The 12,571-nt window shown below is 43.4% G+C and overlaps 1 protein-coding gene and 1 non-coding gene across 2 annotated transcripts; both read left to right on the top strand.

The window, feature by feature from the left end:
• Window positions 1-6,104: 6,104 nt before the first annotated feature.
• RPL37 (ribosomal protein L37) lies at window positions 6,105-8,694 on the top strand. The gene is made up of 4 exons (XM_002713998.6): window positions 6,105-6,134; window positions 6,674-6,809; window positions 7,015-7,099; window positions 8,579-8,694. Exons 1-4 carry the CDS (start codon window positions 6,132-6,134, stop codon window positions 8,646-8,648), a joined length of 294 nt encoding a protein of 97 aa, XP_002714044.1. The 5' UTR covers window positions 6,105-6,131; the 3' UTR covers window positions 8,649-8,694.
• On the top strand, window positions 8,419-8,492 carry LOC127492886 (small nucleolar RNA SNORD72). The gene has a single exon (XR_007922714.1). It is a non-coding gene; the product is annotated as a small nucleolar RNA SNORD72 (small nucleolar RNA).
• Window positions 8,695-12,571: the final 3,877 nt, after the last annotated feature.

The raw sequence follows: 12,571 nt of genomic DNA, 5'->3' as shown, positions 1-12,571 counted from the left end.
AAAAAGACAAAGACAGCCTCTATCTGGTAAATATGTAAATGATGCCTACTGTGGGTGAGGTGCATTTGAACAAGCACAATGGGGAATCCAGCTTTTGCACTCTCAGATTTGACTCCTTGCAGATTATTTTTATGCTCTTTTAATGGCTTGATTATATCTCATCAAGGAGTCACCTTCTTAAAGAAGCCTCTCTTGAACTTCAGGATTGACTAGGTATTCCCCCATTCTGAGCTCTAGTGGGATGATAATAAAACTGGATTTTGAGCGGAAAGAACGGGCCATCAAAGAAGGAGGTACCTTTCTCTGAAGGGAAGAGAGAACTTCCACTTTGACTATGACCTTGTCTAAATAAGATTGGAGTTGGTTAACTCAAAAGGCTTCCACAGCCTTGGCAACTCATGACAAGAGCCTAGGGTGATTACTGATGCCATAAACAAGAGTGTCAATTGTTAAATCAACAACAGGAGTCACTGTGCACTTACTCCCCATGTAGGATCTCTGTCCTTAATGTGTTGTACTATGTGAATCAATGGTATAACTAGTAATCAAAGAGTACTTTACACTTTGTGTTTCTGTGTGGGTGCAAACTGTTGAAATCTTTACTTAATGTATGCTAAACTGATCTTCTGTATATAAAGAGAATTGAAAATGAATCTTGATGTGAATGGGATGGGAGAGGGAGTGGGAGATGGGATGGTGGCGGGTGGGAGGGAAGTTATGGGGGCGGAAAAAGCCACTGTAATCCAAAAGCTGTACTTTGGAAATTTATATTTATTAAATAAAAAATATTTATTTATAAAAATAAAATTTAATATTTATTAAATATTTATATAAATAAATAAATAAAATATTTATTAAATAAAAAACCCCCCAAAACTTGTTTTGAAGGGCTATAATATGTAAATATGCTAATAGCTAAAAATACAAATTCAAACCCTTCAATCCAGCCATTCCACTCCTAGAAAATGATCTTAAGGTAATAATCCCACAAATCCCCAAAGATGTACGTAGAAGAAACAGTATTACAATATTGTGCATAAAACCAGAAAATTAAAAATAACCAGAATTTCCATAAATTGGGGATTTGTAATATAAATATTGGTATGTTAAGAAACACCAAAGAACTCTTAAAAAGAATGAAGTAGGGACTGGCACTGTGGAGCAGCTGATTAAGCTGTGGCCTATGATCCCAGCATCCCATATTGGAGTACAAGTTTGAGTCCCAGCTCCTCTTTTTCCAATCCAGATCCCTGCTAATGGCTGAGAAGGTAGTAGAAGATAGCCCAAGTACTTTGACCCGTGCCACTCAAATGGGAGACCTGGATGGAGTTCCTGACTTCTGGCTTTAGCCTGGCCCAACTCCGGGAGCAATGGAACAGTTGATGAAAGTTCCCTCTCTGTCTCTCCTCTCTGTCACTCTGCCTTTCAAGTACAATAAACTTTTGTTTAAAAGAATGAAGTATCTCTCTCTTTATTTACATATATAATTAAAGATTCATTTATGTACTTGAAAGGCAAAGTGACACAGAAAGAGTCAGAGATCTTCCATCTGCTGGTTCACTCCCCAAATGGGCACAACAGCCAGGGAGGGCTAGGCTAGGCTGAGACCAGGAGCCAGGAGCCAGGAACTGGACCTAGGAATCCCATGGAGGTGTCAGGCACCCAATCACTTGAGTCATCTGCTGCCTTCTTTGGCTCATTAATAGGAAGTTGGATTGGAAGCAGAGCAATGGGGACTCAAATCATAGGGCATTTTGCTAGCTTAACCCATGTGTCACAATGTTGGCCCCTTGGTCTCTATGTATTAACAAGTGATGATATCCATGATACACTGTTATAGAAAACAGCAATTATAGATTTTCTTTTTGTTTTAAAATGTAGTATGCATGGTGTATTATATGTTTATACAGATAGATATTACATTAAAGAGAGCCCAGAAAGAGATATCCAATTTTAACACTGGTTAACCCTGGAGATACGTTTACAGGGGGATTAATGCTTTTTATTTTAAACACTACTATTTAGCATTTAAAATCTTTTGTTTTTATTAACAATTTTTATTGTGTTTTAAAAAAAAATATATAGTTGGTCTTTTATTTGATAGGCAGGATTAGACAGTGAGAGAGAGACAGAGAGAAAGGTCTTCTTTCTTCCGTTGGTTCACCCCCCAAATGGCTGCTATGGCTGTCACTGCACCGATTGGAAGCCAGGAGCCAGGTGCTTCCTCCTGGTCTCCCATGCGGGTGCAGGGCCCAAGCACTTGGGCCATCCTCCACTGCCCTCCCAGGCCACAGCAGAGAGCTGGACTGGAAGAGGAGCCACAGGGACTAGAACCCAGCGCCCATATGGGATGCTGGTGCTGCAGGCGGAGGATTAACCTAGTGAGTCACAGTGCCGACCCCCTATAGTTGGTCTTTATTTACAGTTGCACAGCTCACAAGAACCTGAAAACAGTCTAAATGACTATCAACAGGAAACTGGGTGAAAATAGAAATTTTCTAACAAAATTATACAACATTCTAAAAGAATGCATTTAAGTGACCTACACTCTACAGAAATCATAACAATATTAAGGGAAAACTGTACATCTCAAAACATTACATACTGCATAACAGTTTTTTTAAAAGCTAAAAATAAATCCACAGCGGCAGGTATTTGGCCCAGTGGCAAAGTTGTTGGTTAAGGGGCCAGTGCCATAGAGTAGTAGGTTAAACCACTGCCTATGGCACCGGCATCCCATATGGGCACCAGTTCAAGTTCTGGCTGCTCTACTACTGTTAGAGTTACCGCCCGAAAAACGTCACCAAGAGACACGTCTCTTATGCAAACAGCAAGGGGAAGCTTTATTGATTATCCAGCATGCTGGGGCTGTCTGATCATACATGAGCAGAGCAGCCCCGAATAACCAAAGGTTAGGGTTTCTAAAGGCAAAAACTGCAAAACCGGGAAGGGGGGAATACATAGTTGCTAAGATCAAAAGAGAGTACATAAAATCAAAAGAGAGTATATGGTTACTGGGGTCAACATAACATAAAACCTAAGTGAAATTAATATTTATCATAATCTTGACAATACCAGTTACAATCTTACAAATAGCAATCAGGACTTGACATTAATGTAAGACACAGACAAATCACATCTTCATTATTAGCCCAGGTAACCCAGGTGCAACCTCTCTACTTTTAAGCTTGAGCAATCATGCTAGGGGGTTTTTGTGCTCTGCCAAGGGTGACGTAGTGCACTGCTATTGTCCGACTATTTGAGATCATAGTTTCAGACCAGAGTCTCACAAGGAGGGGGGGAGGGGGTGTGCTTTCTCAGAATGGAATCTCAAGTGCTCCAAAATGGAGTTCCTACTGTCAAGGTGCTACTTCACTCTGTCTTATTTTCACAGAAAAGAAACACCTCGTATTAGAACAGGGAAAATATTTAATTTTCTCCGATGTTTTCAATTCTGGGAGTGTTTGGGATAAAGAGGCTCACATAATGCCTGTCAGAAAGGCTGTGCCCCAGCCACTCTACTTGATTCTTTAATGGCTGACAGTTGTCTTGCCCTTTCTACACTGATCTCATTTCTCACACATCTATAGGCAGGTAATCCCTCCTCCCCCTGGACACTTCCAAACATGGCTTTGTGCTAATCCTCACAGCCTGTGAAAATGTTAAATGGCAGATGAGGATTAAGGCTGCAGATGGATGTAAATTGCTAAGTAGCTGATCTTTTTTTTTTTTCCAAATATTTATTCATTCATTCATTCATTCATTATTTGAAAAGCAGAGCTAGAGAGAAAGAGGGAGAGACAGAAATCTTCCATCCTTTGGTTCACTCCCCAGATGGTTGCAACAGCCAGCACTGGGCCAGGCTGAAGCCAGGAGCCAGGAGCTTCTTCTAGGTCTCCCATGACGGTAGCAGGGGCCCAAGCACGTAGGTGATACTCCATTGCTTTCCCAGGCCATTAGTAGGGTGCTGGATTGGAAGTGGAGCAGGTGGGCCACGAACCAGCCACCATATGGAATGCCAGCATTGCAAGTGATGGCTTTATCTGTTAAGCCACAACACTGGCTCCAGTAGCTGATCTTAAAACAGAGAAATTACCTGGATTGGACCACTGTAATCACAAGAAGTCCTAAAAGTAGGAGAGGGAGGTAGAAGAGAGTAACACAAAGTGAGAAACTATAATACACCACCGGCTTTGAAGGTGGAAAGGGGCAATAAACCAAGTGTTTGGGCAGATTCCAGAAGTTGAAAAAGGCAAAAACAAGGAGGTTGGTGCTGTGGCGCCAGTATCCCATATGGGCACCAGTTCCTCCGGGCTGCTCTTTTTCCAATCCAGCTCTCTGCTATGGCCTGGGAAAGCAGCAGATGGCCCACCTGCATGGGAGACACAGAAGCTCCTGGCTCCTGGCTTCAGCTTGTCCCAGCTCCAGCCATTGCGTCCAACTGCAGAGTGAACCAGTGGATGGAAAACCTCTCTGTCTCTCCCTCTCTCTGTCTGTAACTCTACCTCTCAAATATTTTTTTTAAAGACAGAAAAAAAGAAAAAGAAAAAGAAAACTGGTCTCTCCCAGAGCCTCCAAGAAAGGAAGGCAATCCTGCCAACATTTTAACTTTAACCCAGTGAAACCCTTCTTGTGCTAACCCAAAAAACCTTACTAATTTTGTATCCTGTTTCTTTAATTGTGGTAAGAACACTTAACATACTCTCAACAACACAGTGTACAATATAGTATTGTTAACCACAGGTGGAATATTTTACAGCTCTGGAACATATTCACAATTGCCTCTTCATACCTCTTGGTTAAAAGTCTGCTGGTTAAGCCACTAAATTTGTGGTACCTTTTTACATAGCTGCAATGGGAAAACAACACAACACAATCCAGAAAGTCTCTCCCCAAGACAGTTTGGTTCACCCTCTCAAATATTTGCCTCTTCTTTCTCTTCCTCATTCCCCAATGCATCTACTACCTCCAGGGCAGAAACTATACCCTGTAAACGTTTCTATTCCCAGCGCCAACAAAGCAGCCTAATACTTACTAGACACCAATCAATTGTGACCCTGTTGTAACTAAACCCTTGATTCCTAGTGTTCATCTTATTTTGCCAGCAGTTTGCCAATTTGCTAGAATTCTGAATGTGACAGGCCAAGAAATCTCATTTTGCTTTAGAAAGAAAACAGATTATACATGGTTATTTGGAATAGTATTTCCCAATTGATTCTTAAATGTTTGGCTGTTTTCTTGAATTCTTGGCAATGCTGGTGGCCTTTCTGGATAAGAGGTTACAAACGCAATAGCGTTTTTCAAGGTGGTCTGGGACCCACCAATTTCAAGCCCTGAAGGCGATTTTCATCGTACAGACTTCCAAGCCTTACCCAAATCTGGCATATCAGCTATATCGACAGCAGGATGCTGGAAATGATTTTCAACAAGTTTCACGTGTGACTGTGGCACAACGAAATCTGGGATCAAATCACTTGCCCCGACATTACTACAAAGTGCAATACAATCTGTCTTTCCCTTCGGATTCTAGGCTCCAGTCATTCTAAGGCCGGTCCGCGACTCCGCACTCCCAGCGACTGCTCACAAGAGAGAGGCAGCAGCAGCCAACAGTTCCAGGCCCGGAGTGCCGAGGCACCTGGAGAAGCCAGAGTCTCCTGCATAGGGATTCCAACCCTACCGAACACCACCAGCTTGCCGCGAACACTAGGTGCGAGCATCCGCAGACGGGGCGAGCCCCACACTCCAGAATCCCCTAATGGCTCCTGGAGTGGAATCCGGGATGCGGTGACCTCGCACTACGAACTAGCGAAACCAAAGCGAGCGGCCACAGGAGTCAGACGGGTTCAGTTCCAGCCAAACCGCGGTTCCGAGCCAAGGCGGGCTCCGAGAGGACACGCCCACCCTCTCGCGCGCTAATTGGGAGGCCTGCCCGTCTGCAGGGCGTTGAATCCCGATTGGTTTCGCCTGGCTCTGGACCCTCCTCTTGACCTCACGCTCAGTGCGACGACCGACGTTTAAGGACAGTGACCCCGCGCTCCACAGGAAGTACTTCCCTGGGCGGAAGCCTCTGAGAGCAATATAGCGGAAGTGCTTTCTCTTCCGGTCTCTTTGGTCTCGGCTGCAGAAGCGAGATGGTGAGTAGTTTCCTGGGCTTGTCGGAATCGGCGTCCATCCTTGTCTCCTGTGCCGTGCTGCCTGCTTTCTTTAGGGGAATGGCAAAGTTCCGGATAAAGGGAGCGGGTGGGCAGGAAAGCGGCATGCTGTGGGCCGCAAGATCTAGGAGAATGGCTCCTGGCCGATAGGTGTCCCGGGACCCGAGCCCTCCGTCTAGGAGCTGGATAGAGCCTCTCTCGGCCCCTTGCTTCTGTCTGATAAGTGGGGCCCTCTCGGAGCTTTGCCTTCCGATAGGAGGTAAGGGAAGCTAGGGAGAGTTACTGCTAGCGCCATACAGAGATCCTTTCTCAGAGTAGATTGTGGAACAGTACAGCTCGTGCTGAGGGCTTTACGTACAACGTGGAATGCCGGAGGTGGTTTCTAACTTGGCATTAATGAAACAAATCGGAAACACAGTCTCGGGCCATAGGAATGTTAGCAGTGGTTTTCCCGCGAAGTCAGAACACGTATAGAGACTGGCAGCTTTCCGAGTTGGTGATTCTGCTCCTTTACTCTGCAGACGAAGGGGACGTCATCGTTTGGAAAGCGTCGCAACAAGACGCACACGCTGTGCCGCCGCTGCGGCTCTAAGGCCTACCACCTTCAGAAGTCGACCTGTGGCAAATGCGGCTACCCTGCGAAGCGCAAGAGAAAGTGTGAGTGATGTTTTCCCTGACCAACAACGTTTTTCTTAAGGTCGTACGTTGGAGTCTTGGCTTTGAGTTACTCGGTACTTAAATCGGATGATTGTGTATTTGTGTGCTGATGAATGGACCAAAACTAAAGGTACTTTCGTGACATCTGCCAGTCTGTAAGTTACAGGGAAAACCGCTTGACACCTTTCTTAAACTTGCTTTTTAGATAACTGGAGTGCCAAGGCTAAAAGGCGAAATACCACTGGGACTGGTCGGATGAGGCACCTAAAAATTGTATACCGCAGATTCAGGTACAATTTTTATGTTTCCATTGTAACTGATTCTCTGGGCCTGGGTGAATAAGAACTTACATGTTTACTTGGCTAGAAAGGTTGCACTGATTAGTAGCGATGAGATGCATGAAGCTGTTTTTCTTGTAACTGTAGTTTTGGATCAGTTGATCTCAATTTTATTAATAGCTTACTAAATGATAGTATGAACTAAAATGCTGGAGCACAGTTTGAGGTAGATTCCCCTAAAATACTAGCATTAGGAATGCGTATACGTCTCAACTTGAAATTTCTCTAGGCAGTAGTGCATGAGTGAGGTTTGGAGTCAACACTTAACTTGGTTCGGCCTTCAGGTTTGTGGGCTTTGGACAAGTGTGCTGTAGAAGACTGTCCATGGTTGCTATTGTGTTTGTACAGAAAGATAGGGTCTTTTTTATTTGACAGGTGGAGTTACAGACAGAGACTGAGAGAAAGGTTCTCCCTCCATTAAGATAGGGTCTTAATCAAAGTTGAGGCCCTACAGTGTTTTTTTAAGTCATTCAGATAGATGAGATCTGTTTGAAAGGCAGAAAGATGGATGCCTGCCCTGCAGATTGACTCCCTGAATGCCTGCAACAGCCTGGATCTGGCTAGGCAGAAACCTGGAGCCAGAACTCAATCCAGGTTTTGCACATAGTTGCAGGAACCCTACTTGGAACATCATGTTGCCTCCCAGGGTGCACATTAGCAGGAAGTTGGAATGGAGATTGAAGCAGGGGCTCAAATCCAGGCACTATGATAGAGATGTATGAAGCAGCAGATTAACCACCAAATACCTGCCCCCCCTTCTAAAGCCTTTGCTTGTATTACTATTATTTGAGGGATTAGCAGTATTTTGGGATGATCATTTTTAAAAAGTCACAAGGCAGTTTGTTCATGGCTTTGTGAACACACTTAGGTTTGTTCTTAGGCTGAGATGATTTTTTCTTTTTGTACTCCTATGGACTTGGTGTTGTTGAGTGAACTACTATGATGCAGGAGCTAGGATGAACTGTAAGCAGATCAAGTTTGCTTAGTTTTTCTGTACCTCAAAGTAGATGTGAACATTGAGTTAAAATGTAAAGCCTTTGGTTAAAGCCATTTAGAAGACGTCTGCCATTAAAATATTCCCGTTATTTTGCTAGGTGAGAGTTACTAAGATTTAACCTTCACAGCACAAGGAAACAATTTGACAAGTAGCTTGGGTCGGTTGGCAAGCAATGGGTAAATGCTGTGCCAGTGATCAGTGTATCCAAATAATTTAATGCAGTTGATTATAAACTGAAATGGGTATCTTCAAGGAGATTGAAGTTAAATATTATCGCTTATCGGTGATGTCACAAATGTCTGAACTTATGAATGGCATACTGATTTTGACGTTTAACTGAGATAAGCTCATTTTGAGATATGTTTAACAAAAAAAAATAAAATGTGAGTATTTATGTTGCTGAAGTGCCCATTTTTGTTTTTAACACGGTGCAGGCATGGATTCCGTGAAGGAACAACACCTAAACCCAAGAGGGCAGCTGTTGCAGCATCCAGTTCATCTTGAGAATTTCAACAATTAGTCAAGCAATAAATGTTCTGGTTACAAAATATGTCTGGTGTGCAAAGGTATTTTTTTTTGTAGTCTTGTATCAGTGATTTTGAATTGCTGTAGTTGTGGAAGGGGGGTGGCTTAATTTCAGAGTTCAGAGTTCTTCATCGCATGTTCATCTGCTGTTTGATTTCAGGGGATGATTATCAATTATATTGGGAGGAACTTAGAATAAGAACATAAAGGTAGATGTTGAATAGCTGTTTTAGGGAAGGTTGCCATAACATCTATAATGCTCACGTGGGACCTAGCATGTAGACTGAAATTGGTGGGTAGACAAAAAAGTCAGTGTACAAAATATGTATTTAAGGATTTTGAGACAGTTTGTAGGGCTGTGTTTGAACAGAATGGGTTGAAGTGAGGAGACATCAACTTTGTTTAACTGCTGAAAATAAGAGCAATTAGAGGGAGGCCAAATGCTAGAAGAGCTATTTAAGGTAGTAATAGCCAAGCTGTGCTATCTGAATTGTAAATAGCCACTGTGTTAGCATGTGTGTTACTTAACCACATGATATTTACATATTATAATCTGAAGATTATTTTAACTCTTAGGTCTTCCTTTAGGTCACACTTTACCATTCAGTTGTACAGATTACTGGCTAGTTTCTATTGGGCTTTCTCCCAGTATCTGGAGACCTTGTAGAAGTTCATGGAAAATGCATAACACTGACCTGAGGATCTGTGAAATTGTTTAATGCAGAATCAAAGGAAAAGCAATTGACCTAAAGGGGTAGGATGAGAAAGGGGGTAGTAACACAATAAGGCCTGTTAATGTATGCAAAGTGAGTTTACCTCCCAGGCCAGTGCTACACTTGTTACTCTGAGATAAGAACCATATCATAGTTAATTAAGATTTACTGATTTATTTGAAAGAGTTACACAGAGAGAGGAGAGGCAGAGAGAGAGGTCTTCCATCTGGTTCACTCCCCAGATGGCTGCAACAGCCAGAGCTGTGCCGATCTGAAGCCAGGAGCTTCTTCCAGGTCTCCCACGTGGGTGCAGGGGCCCAAGGACTTGGGCCATCTTCTGCTTTCCTGGGCCATAGCAGAGAGCTGAACAGGAAGTGGAGCAGCGGGATCTCGAACCGACGCCCATATGGGATGCTGGTGCTTCAGGCCAGGGCATTAACCCACTGCACCACAGTGCCAGCCCCAGTTAGTGCTTTGATTCCTGATCTTCTCTTCCTGCTTCACAAAATTATGCTCTAGTTCTATTTAACACTTCTCAGATTATCTAAGTCCACTGAAAGTACCCTAATTTCCACATAAAATACAAGTTAGCACCTTCCGCCCTCACCATGGAGTGTGGACATTAACTTGTAACAACCTTGTGAACTGACAGTTTCAACAGTGAATCTGAGACCTGACTTCTAGGCTCTTCACTGCCCAGTTCTGCCTTTTGCAGTTTGGGTTATATGCTTCAAATATCACCCCAGTTCTCAAAATCAGATTGTTCCTTTGTACTTCATCTGACTTTATGGAAGTCAGTTGGTTTTTGTGGTTTTTTTGTTTTTTTTTTTGTTTGTTTGTTTTTTGTTTTTTGTTTTTTTTACCCAACCTGTAGAAAGCAGGGTACCCGTTTTTACTAGTTAGGTATTGCAGTTAAGAAAAGTAAAGAGGTGAAAGTGGGCCGGCGCCGCGGCTCACTAGGCTAATCCTCCGCCTTGTGGTGCCGGCACACCAGGTTCTAGTCCCGGTCGGGGCGCCGGATTCTGTCCCGGTTGCCCCTCTTCCAGGCCAGCTCTCTGCTGTGGCCAGGGAGTGCAGTGAAGGATGACCCAAGTACTTGGGCCCTGCACCCCATGGGAGACCAGGGTAAGTACCTGGCTCCTGCCATCGGATCAGCGCGGTGCGCCGGCCGTGGCGGCCATTGGAGGGTGAACCAACAGCAAAAGGAAGACCTTTCTCTCTGTCTCTCTCTCTCTCACTGTCCACTCTGCCTATCAAAAAAAAAAAAAGTGAAAGTATGAGGCTGTGATGTTTAAAACGTTAGAAAACCATTCCTTTATGCTTATCATAATTGCCCTCTAAATTGTAGCAAATAAAGTCACATGATCAGTTAAAGTCATTGAGTTACTAAAGCATAAGCATAGAATATGCCCATGAGGCATAAAAAAATCTTGTACGGCTATGACATAAATGGACAGATTTCTGTGAGAATATTGAAAAGGAGTGTTTGACCCCAATGAACAGGCTAAGATTTGAACCAGGTAGGAATCAGGAGTTGAACTGGCTCTCCTAGCAATGGAACAAATGTTTGAGTCACAGCCAGTCAGCATGGCATGGCCAAAAACCAGATGCTGTGACTTGTCAGGAGAATGGGAGGGGTTGGCAAGAGAAGAATTAAGAGGGATAGGCAGTGATCCAATTATTTTAGTTTGAAGACAATGACAGATGATTGATTTCAAGCAGAGTTTCGTCATTAGTTACATTTTTTAAAGGCAGAGACAGAAGAGAGGCTTCAGCAGTATTAACAGGGAGACAGGAGTCTTTGGATACCTTACTTCCTGACTAATACAATTAGCTTATTTGTGTTGTTAGGATCAGTTGTAAACCTGGTGGCAGTTCACATAGAAAGTCCGGACTGGAGCTTAGATTTACTAGTAATAAAAAGTTATGAGAGGGGACTGACTGTAAGGGTTAGAATGATGAAGACAATAGAAAAGTAATGGTGAGAAAAAAGGGTTCAGTTCATTGATGAACTTCACTAAACATCCTTTATTCTATTGGTTGAAATCATTAAAAAAAATACACAAATTCCAAAAAGGTAATTTCAAGAGTCTCAAAGATTTGGGAGATACCCATCTGAGACAGAAGAGGACGTATCTGTATGTGTGATGCAGTTATGTGAAAGGTTATATTAGGGATACACAAATACCAGAGCAAACAAATATGATCCCTGCCTTCTTGACATTGACATTCCAGTGGTTCCAAAATTAGCCCAGGAATTAGGGAAAGGGAATTGTGCAATCATGCATCGCTGAGACCAGAGAGTGAGAACTGTTAAAATGACTTTGGGATTTGCTAAAATTTAGTATTTATTTGCCAGAAATGTCTTGTGTTTCAGTAGAATATCAAGAGGGGAAAAAAAATTAGCCAGGTGTTCAAGGGAGATTGAACAATATGGAATGGGAGTTTGCCTGACACAGCAAAACTAGACACTTTTGGAAGGTTACTTAGATGGTTTAATTTCCTTTTTATTAACTGTCTAGTACCCCTTCATTCATGAACATATAAGCAGGAAAGGGGAAACCTTCCTTAGAGGGAGGTCAAGAAAGCTGAGTGATAAGGAGCAATCAGGTAGTGGCTATTAGCTATTCAGGCAGAAATGCTGTATTAAGCTTTTTTTTTTTTTTTTTTTTTTTTTTTTTTTTTTAAGATTTATTTATTTATTTGAAAGAGAAAAACGGGGACCAGCACCACAGCTCACTAGGCTAACACTCCACCTGTGGCTCCGGCGCCCCAGGTTCTAGTTCCGGTTGGGACGCCGGATTCTGTCCGGTTGCTCCTCTGACAGTCCAGCTCTCTGCTGTGGCCCAGGAAGGCAGTGGAGGATGGCCCAGGTCCTTGGGCCCTGCATCTGCATGGGAAACCAGGAGGAAACACCTGGCTCCTGGCTTTGGATCGGCGCAACGCACCGTAGTGGCCACTTGGGGTGTATACCAATGGAAAAAGGAAGACATTTCTGTCTATCTCTGTTAAAAAAAAAAAAAAAAAAAAAGGTCTTCGATCTGCTGGTTCACTCTCCAGATGGAGATCCGAACCCAGGAGCTTCCTCCGGGTCTCCCATGTGGGTGGGTGCACACACGGGTCCAAGTGCTTGGGCCATCTTCCACTGCCAGTAGCAGAGAGCTGGATGGGAAGTGGAGCGGCCAGGAC

Source organism: Oryctolagus cuniculus, chromosome 14 (assembly GCF_051225735.1).
Source record: "Oryctolagus cuniculus isolate XC-2025 breed Fujian yellow rabbit chromosome 14, ASM5122573v1, whole genome shotgun sequence".
Lineage (NCBI taxonomy): Eukaryota > Metazoa > Chordata > Mammalia > Lagomorpha > Leporidae > Oryctolagus > Oryctolagus cuniculus.
This window is presented reverse-complemented; position numbering and strand designations above follow the sequence as displayed.

Excerpts from the sequence above, each read along its gene's own strand:
- RPL37 (XM_002713998.6), top strand. Across the intron at positions 6,810-7,014 it reads TGCGAAGCGCAAGAGAAAGT|ATAACTGGAGTGCCAAGGCT; the intron begins GTGAGTGATGTT and ends CTTGCTTTTTAG. Across the intron at positions 7,100-8,578 it reads ATTGTATACCGCAGATTCAG|GCATGGATTCCGTGAAGGAA; the intron begins GTACAATTTTTA and ends AACACGGTGCAG.